The sequence below is a fragment of the Spodoptera frugiperda genome, chromosome 17, assembly GCF_023101765.2.
Source record: "Spodoptera frugiperda isolate SF20-4 chromosome 17, AGI-APGP_CSIRO_Sfru_2.0, whole genome shotgun sequence".
In the NCBI taxonomy this organism is placed as follows: domain Eukaryota; kingdom Metazoa; phylum Arthropoda; class Insecta; order Lepidoptera; family Noctuidae; genus Spodoptera; species Spodoptera frugiperda.
This window is the reverse complement of record NC_064228.1, coordinates 5,110,327-5,129,109: the sequence shown is the minus strand read 5'-3', so window position 1 is coordinate 5,129,109 and position 18,783 is coordinate 5,110,327. Positions and strand designations below refer to the sequence as shown.

Genomic DNA, 18,783 nt, shown 5'->3' with positions numbered 1-18,783 from the left:
AGTTACGTCTGTAACCTGCATTGGGTATAGAAAAAAAAAACATAATTAATTACTATGTCATCGGCTTACTCACGTATCTATTTGACGTGAAACTCGACTAGATTCAAGCCATGCTAGATTCAAATTCATGAGCAGAATTCCACAACAACCGACGCGCCGTGTGAAGGCCGATTATTTAGGTATTTATTTTCAGCCATGGTCGTCCCACTGCAGGGCAAAGGCCTCCCTACACTATGGTGTAAGCCGATAACATAATAATTAATTTAGTTTGTCTCCTGAAAGTTAGGTATACTAAAAAACATAACTACTATAATAGAATTCAAACACTTTAATCGAAATGTTCACATGCAAAATAGCTACATAACACAACATAATATTTAACTGGGTACATTGTCATTTATCGGGTCCTTTTGGATATCGATAATGACATTATTTGGTTTCTTCCAAATATCCTTATGTTTCTTGACTTCGGGTAGACGGCCGCAGTCCAAAATTTTTTGCTTCAGCGTCTCATATCTTGGAGTGGCAATATCTTCGGCCATCAATCTTAACTCATCCATCACTACATTGGTTCTCTCAATTCTTTTAGCTTCGTTATACAAGTATAGTGTAGACGTGAAATGTTGTTCCATGTGTTCTTTGATTTCTCTTAATCTCCTTTCATGGTCGTTGTTATCTTCTTGTTTAGGTGCATATACCCTTTGCTTTTTTATCCGCTTTTTGGTATGATCCCTTGGGCTCAAAGTTGTAGTTTCACCATATGCTGATATTCTTCGATTATTATTGAATTTAAAACTCCCAGTTTCATTTTGAACCGTTAAGTAATCGTTTACAGCAGGATGGTTAACGTAAAGACGTGTATCATCTTTATTTTTACCTTCATTTGTTGGTGATTCGTAACCTGGATTGGGTATCACGATAACTAGAGTATTATTTCTTTGTTGTTGACGAGAGTTACTGTCACTTTGTCCCCCATTCTCATTGAGTATTGTGCCTACGAAGTCGTGTGCATCAACCACGAAGTGAGCTATTATGGTTATCGATAAAAGCTAAAAATAATATAAAAAAATTATAATATAATTTTATGTTCGAGGTATCACACTTAGGTACAGTACAGTAAACTAAAACAGTGATTCTTTTTAAGACACCGTGCTTTATACAAGAAACCAAATCTATTCAGTTGTTAGATACTTCTGAAGTTATTATCTACTAGCTGTTCCCGCGACTTCGTACCTACGCGTGGTAACGTTTTCCCTCGTAAATTTCGATCCCACGGGAATTCTGGGATAAAAACCTATTTTGTGCTCCACCCCTCATTCACGAAAGTTAAATTAATGTTACCTATGCCAAATTTTTCACTTAAACGGTAAATAAAAAAAGAAACTTACACAAATTCTAACTAACAATGACGGCATCATCAAATCACAGAACGGGTATTAAATGTTATTCATGCATTTTTAATGGATAAACTTGAATAAGTTTTGTAATGACTTTCCGAAGAATTGATTAAAACACTAGGGAAATTATATAATTCTAATATCGATTTAGGCACGTTTAGGTGGATAAAATCAAGGTCGTATCAGTTTAACTATTCACAAAACTATTCGCGAGAGGGGAGTGTCAGACTCTTATTGACTAAAACCCAACCAACCCAACCCGTGCTTAATACTGCTTTTCGAGCCGGAGCCCCGGTAAACCTGCTAGGCAGTCCGAAACCCTCGAAGTGTTACAAGTGCGTTGCCGGCCTTTGGGGATTAGGAATTTAAGAGTTTTTGGGCAATCGGGGATCGGGAAGGGGGTAACTGGGTCTTAGGGTACCCCACTCACACAACGAAACACAACGCAAGCGTTGTTACACGTCGGTTTTCTGTGTGGCCGTGTATCAATCTGGTCGAACTGGCCTATTCGTGACGAAGCATGACTCTCCCAACACTTACAAAATAAAATGTAAAATAAAAGAAAATTAAAACACTTAAGTATTTATTCGAGAATATATTCTACCTACGCAACAACGTTATCGTTAACCGGATCCTTAAGAACTTGGAGTAGCAAATTGTTAGCTTTCTTGTTCCAGCTATTATTTCGAAAAATGTTCTTCTCCTTTCTATAACATTCTAGAACCTTCTCTCTCATTTCCTCATTCGTATCTAAAAACAGAATCATTTGTCTTATATCGTCGACTACTTCTCGTGTATTGAGAATTCTTCGTACTTCTCCATATATGTAAACGGTCATCCAAAAATTGTTTTTTAGGAGGGACATCACGTGAGCTACCCTTTCTTCGTTGAGCTGCCGAGCTCGGAGCGAATTTCTCTCCTCTTTCTCTAATGCATAGCGTGCCTCTCTTTTTTCATTATTATTTGGACGATAGGGTTTTCTTGTAGGCATCCATCTAAGAATATTCTTTATTTTTGGAGATTGTTCCGTACTCTCTTCTTGTCTTTCTGCGAAATCTTCATCGTCTTCTGCTTTTAGTTGTTCGTTGTCACTTTCCTCGTCTGTTAGAAGTACTGATGCGTTAGATACGAAGGGATCGCTCTGTGTGAGTAAGACTATGCTGGAGTCTTTGGACATCTTCTGTAATGCTCCCAGGATATCAATTACGTGAGATTCATTTTCCGCGTTGAAATTTTGTTGTTTGCTGACCTAAAAAATAATATTATTTGTTAGATTTTGATGATAATTGGAACGCCATGGCTGGCATGGCTGCCATGGCAAAACAGTAGCCGTGTGCTACTGTTTTCAAACAATGTAAAATATATATTGTTGAGATTTGGTTTCTAAGGAACATAAATGCAAATTTTTATCCAGTTTATTAAATGCTTCCGGGTGGTAAGATTACCTTAAACCTCTCCCCAATCTTCTTTATCCTCGTGTGCCCATTGCGGCGGCGGCGATTGCTTACCATCAGGTGATCGGTCTACTCGTTTACCGGCTTATACCATAAAAAGTTTCACTCCACATTCACTCACTCCAATTTTATAAGACAACACCTACCAGTACACAGACAGTACCTATCTTCTCTATTTTAGAAAATGGTAAATTTAAAACGTGGTACCTATTTATAATATTACTAGCTATTTTTTGTGTTAGTCGATGATAAATCAGTCAATTAGTCAGTCAGTCAGACATGTGATTTTATAAGTATAGATGCATTATTTGTCATACTTACTGTAAAAAAAGAAGTAACACACAGTAGTACAAAGATATTCATGGCACATACATTTCTAATCTAATTGGTGTTCTTATCAAAATATCGTTTCATGGTTTGTTACAAGAATTAAAAATGGCATTCCATTGATATCAACAATTTGACTTTAAAGAAATATTTTATGAATACATTGTATACAATCCGTACGAATTAACTGTGCACCTCGCACTGTGACGTCATTGGGATGCTGAGGTTGGACTACTGAGCGTTTGCGGTTGCGCAGAGTAGAGGGGGAGAGGATATTTTTTTTTTTTATGGAACAAACGAGTAGATGTATCAATCTGGCAATCGCTGCCGCTCATGGACACTTTAAAAACCAGAGGCGTTACAAGTGCGTTGCCGGCCTTATGGTGGTTAGAAATTTAAGGGTTGCATTTCAGCGGAGTGCACAGTTGATTCGTACAAGTTGTACCTACATACTTTGCAACATGCACGGGTGACGATGGTGTAGAATATAATTCTGGTAACCTACCCTGTTCTTCCTGCCCATAAAGCAAATAAAAAGAGGAAATGTCATAACTGGAATTCCCTATAACATGTTTTTTTAAGCGGAGTAAATCATCTAGGTATTAACTTTTCCCGCCTTGGGTGAGGCGAGTGGGAGTGTCACACTCTTACTGACTAAAAACTGAAGGTACTGTTCATACTCCTGCTCTTCGAACCGGAGCTGATCGAGAGTAGTCCGCAGCTCCGGATGTTTTTACATAATGCGTGGCACAACGAAAGCGTGGTTTCACGTCGGTCTTCTATGAGGCCGTGGTATCACTCCGATCGAACCAGCCCATTCGTGCCGAAGCATGGCTCTCCCGCAGTTGTTAGTTCTTCGTGTAGAATTCTTATATAAAATAAATATTTTTTAATTTCTCAATAAATCACTTCAACATTTATAATCAATATTTTATTGTTTTTACAATAAACTATAGTCGTTCGATTGTTAAGATGTTGTAAGCACAAAGGGAAATAATTGTTCAAATTCAGTTTCACAATGCTATGCGTGCATTTCGTAATTTGTTTATTTCTATTCAATTGCGTGAATCAGGTAAACTACTTTTTAGTTTTGTATTCTTTAGTTAATTTCGCTTCTTTGGTCAATGGAATTATGGCCACACTAGTGCTTACATCGTACCACAAGACAATCGGCAAAACACTGCCGGTCATGGTGGATATCTGACTTACTCGCACGGAGCCTTTCGCCTCAAGTTTTTATAAAGTAGAATTCTCTGCCAGCTAGAGCCCGTGTTTTCCGTCTAACGTCATTCAGTAATTTTTATAAAAACTATCGTAAGATATACTAAATTAACTAAAAAATCACGGTTTACTCACGAGAAAAGCTCTACTAGCTTCGAGTTACAGACTGACAGGGACTCTTCATCATAAACAGCGTGCGCAGACGCGAAACACGTGACTTTAAGTCTTTCAGTAACATGTTTTTTTTTTTATCAATAACCTACCAATATTGGAATTAAGTTTAAGTTAAGTAATCTTATGAGAACTAACTGAAGTCAACACTTTCTCTTAAACTCGACGATTAAAAAGCGTATATTAATTATTATATGTTATCGGCTTACTCACGTAACTGTTTGACGAGGAACTCGACTAGTTTCAAGCCAGGCTCATATTTATGAGCAGCATTCCGCGACACACGACGCGGCGATTGTCGCGCTGCTACTATGATACAAGCCGATAACATATAATAATTAATTTAGTATGTCTCACGAAAGTTACAATAAAATTAAAGCGTATAATATTTTAATATTGCAGATTGCACCAATGAGGCACGAAATACCTCCAGAGTTCAGATTCATCCACTATCCGTCTATCCCCTACGTACCGTATAGAAGAGCAGCCGTGCGTGGACCCGTACGAACTACGCGAGTACCCCAGACTATTAGAAAACTATAACCGTTATGGAAACAACTACTTTATTTCTTTCGCAATAAGATTGGTTTTGAATTGATAGGTACCGGTAAACTATGGCAACTTTACCGGACCCTTGGCAACTTTACCATACTATAGGTATTCAGTATAAACTCATTTATCTAAAAATCTACCCACTAGAATTCTGTTTTGTAATAGTAGTATTTTTTAGACATTAAAAGGAAATATTTACTATATTTTGCGTAGACGTAAGACTGCTATTATGCCAGTAATGGCCGTCACAATGTATGCGTGAAAATGTGCTAAAAGTTAGCAGTTCCTAAATTGTGCTCACAGAGCCTTAATTATATGTCACAGGTGAGTGAAATTTTGATCTTGAATGTATAATATAGTTGGGATTACTGTTGTAATGTCAGCAATTGCTTTTTCTTTAATTTATTGATAAATAATCGCTTCGGTAATGTTGACACAGGTTAGGTAAAGTTGCCACGGCCTGCTTTGTGGCAACTTTACCGACAGCTAGGGTTGGCAATAAATGTTTTTTTCTTGTTTGTGTGTATGTAACCATTTTCGAATACCTAAATTTCCCAGCATAATAGTGAATATCCTGGATGATAAGTTGTAATGTATTTAATAATACCTTTTGTTTTAGAGCCAAAATGGCTCACATGAAACAAAACCGCAGAAAACTCGGAGCTAGACAATATAAAAAGTATACGAAAGCAATGTTAAAATTAGCTATGGAGATAGTGAAGTCAAAAAATTAAAAAGTCAAAAGATTAAACATTATTTTGTAGCCTTTTTTACAATTTTAAACATAAATACTTAAAATTTTAGAACTTAATTTAGTTTAAAAGGGAACAATATTTATGTCAGATATTTATGCTTTTTTTTACTTTAGGTTTAAGGTTTATATTTTTTTTTAAATATACATGTCATAAAAATAATTCTCATTTTTTGACAACCCCGAGCGTAATAAATTATTTGTATGTAAATTACGATGAAACCCGTGGCAACTTTCCCGACTGTCTGTGTAGCCGTTATCTTTATAGATTTCCTCATATTGTTTGCATTATAATACGAAGAGGTCCTAGATGAAGCCCTCTGTACCTCAACAACTCTTTAATATGCAATACACGATGAATACGGCGCGTAGGTAAAGTTGCCAAAAATTTGGTATCTTTACCCATGTTGTTTTTTCTTTACTACGGCTAAAGTAAGCGTTTGTATATAATGACGATTACGGTAAAGTGAGCCAGATAGACTACAATTCTAAATATATAGTTTTGGTTTCTATGCGTCTTATGGTTAAAAATATATTTCGATTTTTGTTCCAAAATATGGTAAAGTTGCCATGTTTTACGGTACTCTTATATGTCAAAGTGTAAAATTTTTTTTTAATGTAATTAATTAGTTGTAGGTGCTGCTTGTTTGAGTTAACTCGATTAGTTTCAAGCTACGCTCGGGGCCCATAGTTATGAGCAGCATTATCAATAATACGGTGAGCGTGTTACTAGTCGAGTTACCTCTATTTATTTACTATTTTTTTGCAATTTTATTGTACAATGCCACAGGTATTCTTGCTACCCAACCTTTAGGTAATGCAGTGAGAATGTGGTCGGTGCAATAAAGTGGTAGAAAAATGCAATAAAAATCTCACGATAGCAATTATATTACGAAATAATAGTTTCTTTTTTATACATTCTTGCTTTATGAAATTTCACATGTTAAAATAAGACAGAATACATTTAGGTATTGTTCACCACCATCTCGAAAACGACTCTCACGGTTTTGATAATAATATCTTACTTCAAAGATATGGAAAATGTTTTGCTTCAAAGAGATGGAATACCAGAATATCAATATTAGTGAAGAATATCTAAAATGCTTTAATAGATACCGAAATCATTCACATTTTTTACCTAAGTGTTTTAGTAGGGCTTTTCAATAATAATATGAGCTTGATATTATTTTCCTAAACAACTTTTGGATGGACTCCAAGTATCCAATAGGAGAGAAGATAGAATATAATTTATTAAATTAAGCAGGAAGTGTATAGGTCAACTAGTTAAGTTCAAAAATTTTATGTAATTAAAGTACATATTTGATAAATAATTATATGTTTTCATTGTCATATAGTTATGGAGCTCGAATTTCCCGCATCCCCGTCCCGCTCTCCCCATACCGTGGCACGCATTTTGTTAAAGAGAATTCCAGTTATGACATCTCCTCTTTGTATTTGTTTCATGGATAATTATTATAATAACTGGAGCCCTAACCACCAGTAGCTTGGACCATATATCCGTTACCGGACGCCTTCTATTTTTAATAATTTTATAAATAGTATTTAAAAATATAATTTTAGAGAATTTTAAATAAATATATGTCATAATAATATAAAATAGATACCTTTATTGCAATTAATAAATGAATAAATCATCCCCAAGTTTCAATTTTAGCATCGGCAAAATCTTCTATTTTTAATCTCTTTACACTAGGTGGTAATTGGTTCGGGTAATTATCCAGAATGGTATTGTAAGTCCATGGAAAAGTGTGTGTGATGCCATTCTTATCGTACATCATGGTGGTGCCACCGGTCGAATCTTGCTGCTTGTTTGATTTCTCATCCATTAACTTCAGAACTAATTCTTCAAACGATGGGAATATCACATCCTTTGGACGATTTTTTGATGCCACTGAAATAGAAGAGATAATAAACTGGCGTTAGACGGCTCCATATAATAAATATATGAGACTCATTAAATAATAGCAAAAAGTGTTTTTTTTTTTTCAGGGGTGAATATCCTATGATTTCTGCCGCCTTCGGCGAGACGAGAGAATGTCAGGCTCTTATTGACTAAAAACCATCCTGTTCCTATTGCTTTTCGAGCCAGAGCCCCGGTAAACCCGCTAGGTAGTCCGCAGCTCCAGATCAGGCATCAGTCTTACTGGACCCCATCTGTGGTGGCCTGATGGCTGTTTGAGGCGTTTACGACGCATCGCGCCGCACGCACTGGTCTGGTTCTGGTCGGGCGGCGAGGTCTCAAGAGGTATAGGTCGAATTATGTATAAGTCGCCATATATTGACTTATTAATGCAGGCAAAATTGTAAAAATTAACTAAAAATCATGGTTTACTTGTCACATAATTGGAGAAAAGGTAATTTATTTATTTATTTTACTCTTTAGGCACATTAATGAGTACAAAGGTGGGCTTAATGCCGTAGGCATTTTCTACCAGCCATACCTTAGCCGTAATTTAGTATGTTATTATAAAAATAAAAATAGATACTAACCATATTCTCCCATAGCTCGTATTTGCTCCACAGTATAATGTGAAAAGTGACATATACTGCCAAATTTACATTCCCCACTGGCAAATCTTACACATGGCTTCTTTTTACTTTCCTCAACTAGTATTGTCTCTATATCTGAAAGGTATATAATATTAAAGTCAAATCATTTATTTCACATGCTTCACTACTCTTGAAACATCAAAAAATAATTAATAGTAAGTCTCCATGGTCTGGCACGGTGGCTGGCTGTGTGTGTGTGTGTGTGATTCAGAAAACTCTTTGTGTGATTGAATTTTTCTGGTACATAGTACCTATTCGGACATTGTGTAACAGGCCAGAAACCTAGTTTTATCTACCTTTGAACTTATCTACATTTAAATCTAAATCCTAAACATGACGAATATGAGGAATTTTTTATTATTTATTAGCTACATCCTCGGGTTCACCCACTCTGCTCATTTATTATTGAGTGTTGTGTGATGTTTTATAGCTTAACCATACTGAAATCGGGTCAGCAGCTCTGGAGACTAGCGTGTTCAAACAAATAAAATCTTAAGCTTAATATAATAGGTTTTAGTTATACAATTTTGTTTTACCTTTGAACTGATGATAATGTTCCTGAACTAGTCTTTGATGTACCAATCCTTTGTTATGTGTCTTCACAATAGCTGGGGCTGCAACCATCGCCTTGTTGCAATAGTCACAAACATACCTCTTCCCCATCTTCAAGTTTCAACTGCAAGAGGGATGATGACGGGGTATAGAAGCTCGTCAGTTAGGTGATAAAAAATATTAAACACATATTTAAATATTTAGAAAACAATACTAAGATAAAATGAATCAAAGTTTAGGAGTAGGAGCAAATATGACATTTCTACGAATAAAATGTACCTAGAAGTAACGTTATGTGGTGTTTCAAATGAATATATCTTCAAAAGAATTTGTTTCTGTGAGAAAATAAACTTGAAATCTTACCTTAAATACCTCTATAGTGATATACTTAAGTAGGTAATAGTTATTATTGAAACCAAATAGGACAAAAATGTATTATCTTTTAAAAATGGGACGGGTTTATCCTTAGCGTTGATAAGATTAATGATATTGAGAGAGGCAAAACCTTGTACACAGCTAGTAACTACTTCAACAAATTACAGCAAAATCTAAATTTCAAAACAAACAAAATCACTTTCTGACATTCTTGTCTTAATAACTGTCACTGTCAATTAAGTATACGTTTACGTCACTTCAATACCGTTTTGCGTTTCGTTTCAGATAAATGCAGTTTACCAGTGCGCTGTGTGAAGATGTATAAAATAATTTAATATTAAAAATTGACTAGATTAAAGACAAAAAACATTTAAGTATACTTTTATATAAAAGTGAAGTATATAAATTGTCCTTACAAATATTGCGAACCAATATCTCTTGTGTTCTTTGTTACTTAGGCCAACATAGTAGCGGTTTTGTACGAGTCCTCCAAATCCTCAATGTGTAGTCATCGCAGTCTACATCAGATTTTTTAGCAGGCAATGGTTCATAAAATATTTAGTAGTCTATGGTGAAGAGTTTTAAAAAATATAACTAATGTTGTCTATGATTGGCTTTATGGCGCGAAGCAGAAAAATATTTTTTCTAGTTTTCTACGTATTATACAACTTGTAAGTATTATAACTAAATAAAATTTGTAATTTCACCGAATTCCTGTTATTTTCACATTAAGAATTTGCCAAAGTCGTGATAACCGTTTGTAATAAAAACCAAACAAATAAGTTATTAAAATTAAACATTTATTGAAGTCTTAAACTGGTTTGAAAATACGATTCATCAATTACATTTTAGTACATTCTTCGTCCATATGATCCATAATTTTCGGGATATTGTATTTGAGAGCTAGAAAAGTCGTTGAATGATCTTCTCATAGGCTTATTATTTACAGGATGATTCGAAGCCTCTGCAAGTTTTTGAAAAACATTGAATTTCTTTGGAGCAGCGATTTGATGCGGGGGCACTTGCGTCGTTACTTTCCTGACTGGAGTGTATGAGTAAGTATTAGTATTTGGCCCATAGTCATTGTAATCTTCCATCATTTTCGAATCTTCATACCGAGGCACTGAAATTATCCTACTTTTCGGTTTTGGTTGTTTGTGAAAATATTCATGTCCCAGGTTTATGTGAGGAGGGATGTGAGGGAAAAAGGAGCGTCCCGTCAACCGCTCTAGCAGTGAAGTCCCTGGCTGCATTGGATACATCGACGGGGAGAATACGATTCCACCTCTAGTCAAAACGGGTCGGTATTGAGGTACTGATACATCACCGAATCTTCTCATAGGGCTTTGTTCTGGAAAGGAAATTCATTGTAAACAATTTATAAATCTATAACTTACTTGCCTACTTAGATATACAAATTAGGTACTTTAAAATTATGTAGGCAGATACAATGGACCGGCAATTGCTACGACTCTTACATACCTACCTCTTTCGCTTCATCAACAGTCATCAGTCAATTGGCGGTCAATTGCCTTTGCCTACCCCCATGAAAGACAGGCGTGATGTACCTATATGTACCTATGTAAAATTAAGTCTTGTCCATTTCTGTTTAAAATATTCTTGGCAATTGACTCCTCGATTTCTGTAGTACTATGCGAGCTTTGATATCGAATAAGTTTGTTCCAGAATCAGGTTTGCAATACAAGTTTCACAAATTGTAATTTGAAAAATTCACCAGCCGTGTTTCCCCAGAAACCGAGACAGGTTTAACCATTTTGGTTAATTTTGATCTTGAGACATTCTTAGTTTAATAATAGCAAATAAACAAAGTCGAACTTTCGCATGGCGGTATGAAGTTCGCCGGGACCTAGTCATTATGAATTAAAATTTAGTAACGATAATTTTCCTAATTTCTAAGTTAGAAAAGTATTGTAGTTATAGTTACGTGCCATTATTATTAATATTCCATGTTATGGATATAACATAAAATATCATTTATTTCTAGTCAACCTTACAATAGTATAGACAAGTAAAAACTTTGGTACCAAAAATAGACGTATGGTCATCGTGCGCTGCAAAGTTTTGAGCATGCATGAATTTTCCACCAAAATGTGATCGTCTTTCAGGCTGCCTTGGCTCTGGTAACTCAAAACTTTCACTAACTTTCTTATCCTGATATCCTTCGGTGCTAAGCTCTTCAAGGTCACCTTCAATACTAGTTTCCGCACGTGGTACATTCCTTTCATTTGAAAATTTCTCTCCTGAGGCATCAGATTTCTCAGCACTTCTCCAATCATTACTTTCTGCATTAACATCATCTGCTTGACTTTGTTCATCATTTGCATTGGTTTGATTTGTATTTACTTTATTATTGTTAAATTCTTTGTTATTGTTTTCGTCGTTTTGCACTTCTACAGTCGTGTTACTAGGCAAAGATAACTCTGTAATGTTATCCTGTGGGTTTTCCAATACTGCGTCAGTAGAATCATTGTTAATTTGATCAAGACTCTGGTCGTACTTTATATCTGCCTCAGTTGTATCAATATTTCTCAACATTTCTTGCTGTGAATCGGTTTTTTCATCATCTTTTTCAAGTATATCATCACGATTATCAGTTAGGATGGGTGTATTTGTTACTATGTCCCTTTGAACAACTTGTATCGAGTCTGATTCACCACCATCATCATCGTTATTATTAGTATTTCCGCTACTATTTGTTGTTTCTTCTGAATTTGCCTAAAAATAGCGCACAATTAAAATAAGAAATAGAATAGTTAATAAAAATAAATAAATTAAAAAAATTAAAACACCCGACTGCATAAAAAAACACTTTAAATAAAAACTGAAAAGTAAAAAACAAGCTTAGTCTAGTTACTTTTCAGTTTTTATTTAAAGTGTTTTTTATGCAGTCGGGTTTTTTAATTTATTTATTTTTATTTAACACTTTTTAGTTAGTTATAATACGACTACATATGTGTTTCTCAAGATTTCACCCACGACACGAGAGAACTACTTCCAATACCAAGATAATAAATATTTTTTTTTGTAATTTCAATATATTTTTTATTGTGAGGGGTTTTTGTCCGTAATAGTATTAATCCTTATCCTTTTAAATAGTCTATTAATTTTCTACATTAAATGAAGATAAAATTTGCTCTTTACACTGTTTCAAAATTTCTACTAGTTTTAGACAAAAAACGGTCTTTACAGTTGACGCGTCGCATGGGCTATAGGTAAACGACTATGTAAATAGATTCCTTATTTAACGTTCAGCAAAGCGAGGGCGGGTCGCTAGTCCTTTATTTATAAATAAATTCATTGTAAATAATTTAGTTCAGACGTACTTTTATTATCACTTTTCACTTTTAAGTTCAGAAACCGCTAGTCAATCGCGTCGCGTAGTACCTATACGAGTATTTAGTTTGGATAATCAAGAACATAATTGCACATAGTATTTTTTTTCTATATTTGTTAGTGATATACCATTTTGGAATCCTCATGATGATCTCTTTAATTTGATACCCATATTGAAGCAAATAATATTATTTTTTTTTACTTCTATCTAGGGCGCCTCACGGCCGCCATGTTGGTTTTTGTTTTACGTCACATATCTAAGAACACTTGGGTAATTAAGACGAATCCAACGATGCCCTGATTGTCGAAATCCATCAAGCCGTTTAGAAGAAATGAGGTAATAAAGAATATTATGCTCATACATACAAGATACGCGCGAAAAACATAACCCTTCCTTGGCAGTCGGGTAAAAATATAAAGAACAAAGCTTCGGACATATTATGATTAAAGGACATATTATGGAAAAAGGGTTACAAGGCAGTAATAAACAAACAAATAACAAAACAGGTACTCTACTTTTAAAATTACCTTTGCAATGTTCAACGAATCGAAAATGAATAAAACGAGCAGGAGTAACAGGAATCTCGTCATCGTAACATATTTTTGTACAAATAGCCTGGTAATGCCTTTTGGACTAAATATTGTTGCAGACTAGCATGATTGTTTCACGATGCATGAAATCAATTTGCTAAGTAGTTAAGTCTTTACGACAACCGTAGATAATTCGAAAGCTATTTACATTCACTCCATTTTTATGTTGATTAATTTTCACGGATATTTAGGTAGGTACAATTGGAGACGCACTATGGGAACCGCGCCCAAGGTGCAAGGCGTCATTTGATGACTTACCCCCGAATATTGAAAGGTTACTCAATTTTAAGTTGTTCTTAAATGTCGTGCAATCTCTGTCTTTTATAAAGTATTTATAGTGACAGAAGTAGTTTTGAGAGCGATTTAAAATTGAGTAGCGTTTGAGTATTCGGCCCTCTCAATAAACAAGTGTCTTTAATTTAGATTGTCTCTTGTGATTTGTACCACCACTGATGGGGCCCCATCTGTATCATATATCATACTGGGCTCATTAGGGCTGATGACTGATCCAGAGCTGCGGAGTCCCATGCGGGTTTGACGGGTCTCCGGCTCGAAAAGCAGTAGGAACGGGTGTTTTTTAGTCAGTGAGAGTCTGACTCTCTCTCTCGCCTCATCTAAGGCGGGAGAAGTCATAGAATTCCCATATAATAAAAAGTTTGTTGTTTTTTATATTTTCACCGATTACTTCGCCATTTGTGGATCGATTTCCTAAATTTTTTTTTTCTTGTTCGAGAGGTTGTACTCCTGAGAGGGTGCTATTTCCATAAGTCCCAAGTCCCACTAGAAAAACCAAAGGGAACTTTTGTAAATTGATTTTTTTTCTTTCTTAGGTAACTTTACACTCTGTTCATCAAAAACTCAACTCAATTAAAGATATGCAAAAAAGAGATAGAAGATAGATTTTACTACGCAAGAGTGAGAAAACCAAATTTACCTCTCACTCAAGTAACAGTAACGGAATCAAAATATTAATTTCATTATCTTTTTTTTGGACTGTGGCTGGACATGCGACCGCGTGTCCCGAATTCCCGATCCCATATTGAAAATCATTAATAAAATAAGGTTTAAAAGCAACTTCTTAGCTCAGGGATGGTTTATTAATGCAACACTTTAAAGTCAATCACTTTTAATATCTATTTACATAATTTTCCGTCATTATTCTTCGAACACGAGACTTACAAACTTTACACAAAAAACTTGATACACAAAATGGCGTACAATAGTAAGAAAGTTCTAGAAACAAAGATGGCGTGTTATAGAGCCGCGGAGGATTTAACTATGCGTCCGTACGCGTCGGTGGTCGGGGCGCTCTCTCTCTCTCGCCGCTCGCAATGGCTGCGCTGGCGCGCGGGGTTGCGGCGGTCGGGAGAGGTGGTCGTTCACGCGCTCTCATTGGCGTCCGCGTGACACTCTCACAGTATGTAGTGTTTATTAGTATTAAGAGATAAATAAAATACTAGGCACTAACTTTAAATTGTCTATATTGAATAAATAATAAAATATACAGTATTAGTAGTGAGATCAACGAAATTATATAAAGTTAACGCGAGAGTAAGTTTTCGATGCGCGCGCGATCGCTAGCCGAGGCGGACTGACGTCACTGACGTGGGCGAGCGAGGGGCGCGAGTGAAGCGCGGGGTGGAGGCGGCGGCCGCGCCGCGTGCCGAACGGCTCCGCGAACTCCCGAAGTGTCCCGAGCATGTTGTCAACGCGGGCGCCAGGGCTCCGCTAGCGGCCGGACGGTGTGTAGGTATAGCTAAGGGCGTGTACATACGTGCGCAGGCATAAGGCCGTGTATAGATGAAATAAAGTTATAAAGTAGCATGTATGGTAAGAATGAATGTGAATGTAATGTATGTAGTATGTAGATTTGTATGTATATGTATTTGTGTATTTGTATGTATGTAAATGTTTATATTTATTTATGTATGTATGAGTGTAAATGATATGTTTATGTTTGTTTATTTATGCGTATAAATGTTTGTTATTATAATGTACCTTAGCTATACCCTACATCACTCCCCCGCTGAGACCGGTTCACGGTCGATAGTGAGACAGGTGTCGTGGAAATCTCACAGTTCTTCCGCTCCTTGTGGTGGTCTCTGGCTGCGACTGTGGTTGAGGTGGAACTGGCGATGGAGCAGATGACGGTGGTGGTGACGGCGTTGAAGCAGCTGGTGGTTGTGGTGACGGCGATGTTTTGTGTGACAAGCCATCATCATTGTTCATGTAAGCTGGTTTAAGCCTGTCAATGGTTACTGTTATATGTTTCCCTTGGACGTCTATTTTGAAGGTTTTTGGTCCTCTTTCAATGACTAGGTGTGGACCAGAGTACGGTGATTCCAATGACTTCTTCAAAGGTCCTTTCCGCAGGAAGACATGAGTAGCTGTATTGAGATCTTTGGGAACATAAAATACCTTCTCGCCATGACATGAAGTTGATGCAGGTGATAGCTTAGAAATATGCTGTCTCAGCCGTGCTGCGAAGTCTGCTTCATCAATGCTGTGGTGAGTTATTGGTTTTAAGAACTCACCAGGTAACCGGAGTGGCTCGCCATATACCAGTTCGGCTGCAGAGGTTTGCAGGTCTTCTTTCCAGGCACTCCTCATGCCAAGGAGAACCAGAGGAAGCGTCTCTGACCATTGTGCGTTGTTGTGGCACATGATGGCGGCCTTCAGCTGTCTGTGCATCCTCTCGACTAACCCGTTGCACTGCGGGTGGTAAGATGTGGTGGGGCGATGGTAGGCGCCTATGATGGACGAGATGCTCTGGAACAGCTGAGAGTCGAATTGCTTTCCTCGATCCGTGGTGATGGTTTCTGGGCACCCAAAACGAGCGACCCAGCCAGCAATGAAGGTGCTGGCGCAGGTCTCCGCTGTGACATCAGCGAGAGGGTACGCCTCAGGCCATCGGGTGAATCGGTCGACGGCTGTAAGGCAGTACCTGAAACCAGAAGATAGTGGCATAGGGCCTATTATGTCAAGGTGGACGTGGGAGAAACGGCTGGAAGGAACAGGAAATGAGGAAAGAGGAGAATGGGTATGACGGGTGACTTTGTTACGTTGGCAATCTGTGCATTGTTGAGCCCATGTTCTGCAGTCACGACGAATCTTAGGCCACACAAATCTTTCTGAGATCAATTTTGCTGTAGCGTTGGGACCAGGATGACTGAGATTATGCAGGTTGTTGAAGATTTGCCTACGAAAAGTTGGTGTGATGAATGGCCTAGGGCGAGAAGTAGACTGGTCGCAGTATATGTATGCATCCATCGTTTTGACTCTCTCTAACTTTAATGCTGTGTTGCTCTTTAGTAAGCTCTGTAATTCTTGATCATGTTCCTGTTCTCTTTGAAGCTGTTTGTAGTTGATGGTAGTGTCGACGCTTTCTAGACGTGAAAATGCGTCGGCAACTACGTTGTCACTTCCAGTTATATGGTTGATATCTGTGGTGAATTGTGATATGAAGTCGAAGTAGCGATGTTGACGGGGTGAGCAGTTATCTCGGTTTGTTGTGAAGGCGAATGTGATGGGTTTATGGTCGGTGAAAACTTTGAACGTTCTCGCTTCGAGCATATACCTGAAGTACTTTATTCCTTCGTGTATCGCGAGCAACTCACGATCGTAAGTGCTATACTTGGTTTGAGCAGGAGATAACTTGCGAGAGAAGAATCCAAGTGGCTGCCAGCTGTCCTGTCTTCGTTGTTGTAAGACGGCTCCGATGGCAACATCTGATGCGTCAGTAAACAGTGCTAACTCGGCCTCCGGGTCTGGATGTGCGATGAGCGTAGCTTCCAGCAGGTTCCTCTTGCAGGCGTCGAATGCTTTTTGTATATCAGCTGTTACTGTAATGGGCGTTGACCCTTTAATGTTAGGACCACTTAAAGCTTGGTTGAGGGGGGCTTGAATTTGTGCAGCAGCAGGTAGAAATTTACGATAGAAATTTATCATTCCCAGGAACCTTCTTAACTCCTTAGCTGTTTTAGGGAGGGGGTAGTCATGAATAGCCTGAACTTTTTCTGGGAGGGGTCGAATGCCAGCTGCGGATACGTGATAACCCAAGAAAGTAACTTCACTAACACCTAGGACACATTTGTTAGTATTAATGACTACACCATATTTCTTTAATTGTTCGAATATTTTCGTCAAGTGTTCAATGTGTTCTTTCTCCCCTTTTGAAAATACGAGAATATCGTCAAGATATCCAAATGTAAAATCCAAACCTTGTAGAACTTCATCTAGAAATCGCTGGAAGGTCTGAGCTGCGTTCCTTAGGCCGAAGGTCATCGCTGTAAACTCAAAAAGACCGAACGGTGTAGTAATCGCTGTCTTCTTAATGTCGTCTTCATTAACTGGGATTTGATTAAAGGCTTTAACGAGATCAATCTTTGAAAATATAGTGGAACCGGATAGTTGGTAAGCAAAATCGTGAATGTGTCTTACCGGGTAGCGATCTGGCACCGTTCGCGCGTTTAACCGCCTGTAGTCTCCACACGGCCTCCAACCATCATCTTTTTTCGGAACAAGATGTAGTGGAGAAGACCATGGACTCTCCGAGCGGCGAGCCGTTCCGTTACGTAACATTTCCTCGAATTCTTGTTTTGCGATCTTCAAACGGTCAGGTGCTAAACGACGCGGTCGTGATGTTACCGGTGGGCCAGGAGTAGTACGGATGTAGTGCTTTGTATTATGTATGGGTTGGTGGTAAGACCCAGCTGGACGTGTGATTTCTGGATATTGACGTAGTAGGTCCAGTAAGGTTGAATGCCCTGTGATGGTTTTTAATGATAGCACTTCATGTGTTATCTCGTGGGTTGCAGGCGCGCCAACAGTTAAATTCGTAATCGAGTCTATTAATTTTTGCCGTCGGCAGTCGACTAATAAGTTATAATAACTTAAAAAATCGACTCCGATTATAGGCCTCGACACATCAGCAATAATAAAGTTCCAGACAAATTCCCGACGTAGTCCCAGGTTCAGTGACAGTTGGTAGGTACCATAGGTACGTATGGGAGTACCATTTGCCGCGACAAGCTCGTAGGTACTGAGTTTACCATACGACAGCTGATTTTTTAAATACGTCCTTGGGTAGGCACATACGTCGGAACCCGTATCTATTAAAAATTGTACGCCGGTACGTTTATCCGAAATAAATAGGCGGCCTTTACATGTAGAGCAGTCGTCAGCCGCCATTACTGACTGCTTTTCGGGTTTTCCGAATCAAAGTTACACGGCTGGTTGCACTTAGTAGCCTTTTTACCGAATTTGTAGTGGTACCAACACGTAGGGTGCACGTCGGATCTCGATTGAGATCGATGGCGGGAAGATGAACGCGATCGCGATCGTCCTGGACGGGTAAGGTCATTGACCTTTCGTGTTAGAATCTCTACTTGTTTCACCAGTTCTGTCATCTGTTTAGTTAAGGTGAGGACATCACTTACTTGGGACGATGCGGCCGCGACCTGACCCT

At 37.8% G+C, this 18,783-nt stretch overlaps 2 protein-coding genes and 1 long non-coding RNA gene across 8 annotated transcripts; 1 reads left to right on the top strand and 2 right to left on the bottom strand.

Moving 5' to 3' along the window:
* Nucleotides 1-313: 313 nt before the first annotated feature.
* On the bottom strand, nucleotides 314-9,589 carry LOC118276883 (zinc finger matrin-type protein 5). 6 transcript variants are annotated; one of them, XM_035595486.2, is made up of 5 exons: nucleotides 9,360-9,589; nucleotides 8,981-9,120; nucleotides 8,385-8,519; nucleotides 7,499-7,785; nucleotides 1,964-2,646 (listed from the first exon to the last, which is right to left on the bottom strand). In XM_035595486.2, exons 2-4 carry the CDS (start codon nucleotides 9,105-9,107, stop codon nucleotides 7,526-7,528), a joined length of 522 nt encoding a protein of 173 aa, XP_035451379.1. In that variant the 5' UTR covers nucleotides 9,108-9,120; nucleotides 9,360-9,589; the 3' UTR covers nucleotides 1,964-2,646; nucleotides 7,499-7,525. The 6 variants fall into 6 exon arrangements, with proteins under 6 accessions (XP_050555867.1, XP_050555865.1, XP_035451378.2 ...); XM_050699910.1 differs by lacking the exons at nucleotides 7,499-7,785; nucleotides 8,385-8,519; nucleotides 8,981-9,120; nucleotides 9,360-9,589 and adding exons at nucleotides 314-1,049; nucleotides 4,784-4,806 and having other exon boundaries at nucleotides 1,389-2,646; XM_050699908.1 differs by lacking the exons at nucleotides 7,499-7,785; nucleotides 8,385-8,519; nucleotides 8,981-9,120; nucleotides 9,360-9,589 and adding exons at nucleotides 314-1,049; nucleotides 3,859-4,009 and having other exon boundaries at nucleotides 1,389-2,646.
* On the top strand, nucleotides 4,088-5,638 carry LOC126911645 (uncharacterized). Its single transcript, XR_007706166.1, has 2 exons — nucleotides 4,088-4,250; nucleotides 4,973-5,638. It is a non-coding gene; the product is annotated as an uncharacterized LOC126911645 (long non-coding RNA).
* Nucleotides 9,590-10,150: 561 nt separating the features above from the next.
* LOC118276738 (putative mediator of RNA polymerase II transcription subunit 29) lies at nucleotides 10,151-13,421 on the bottom strand. The gene is made up of 3 exons (XM_035595244.2): nucleotides 13,254-13,421; nucleotides 11,417-12,107; nucleotides 10,151-10,722 (listed from the first exon to the last, which is right to left on the bottom strand). The coding sequence occupies exons 1-3, from the start codon at nucleotides 13,314-13,316 to the stop codon at nucleotides 10,220-10,222; spliced, it is 1,257 nt and encodes a 418-aa protein (XP_035451137.1). The 5' UTR covers nucleotides 13,317-13,421; the 3' UTR covers nucleotides 10,151-10,219.
* Between the last annotated feature and the right edge of the window lie 5,362 nt (nucleotides 13,422-18,783).

What these genes read in the sequence shown, in the direction of transcription:
- LOC118276883 (XM_050699910.1), bottom strand. Translation starts at nt 1,418, where the DNA reads ATGATGCCGTCATTGTTAGTTAGAATTTGT. An exon ending in CATTGTTAGTTAGAATTTGT is followed by an intron (nt 1,050 to 1,388) that starts GTAAGTTTCTTT and finishes TATTATTTTTAG; the next exon opens with CTTTTATCGATAACCATAAT.
- LOC118276738 (XM_035595244.2), bottom strand. Translation starts at nt 13,316, where the DNA reads ATGACGAGATTCCTGTTACTCCTGCTCGTTTTATTCATTTTCGATTCG. An exon ending in ATTCGTTGAACATTGCAAAG is followed by an intron (nt 12,108 to 13,253) that starts GTAATTTTAAAA and finishes CGCTATTTTTAG; the next exon opens with GCAAATTCAGAAGAAACAAC. An exon ending in TGACCATACGTCTATTTTTG is followed by an intron (nt 10,723 to 11,416) that starts GTACCAAAGTTT and finishes TTTCCTTTCCAG; the next exon opens with AACAAAGCCCTATGAGAAGA.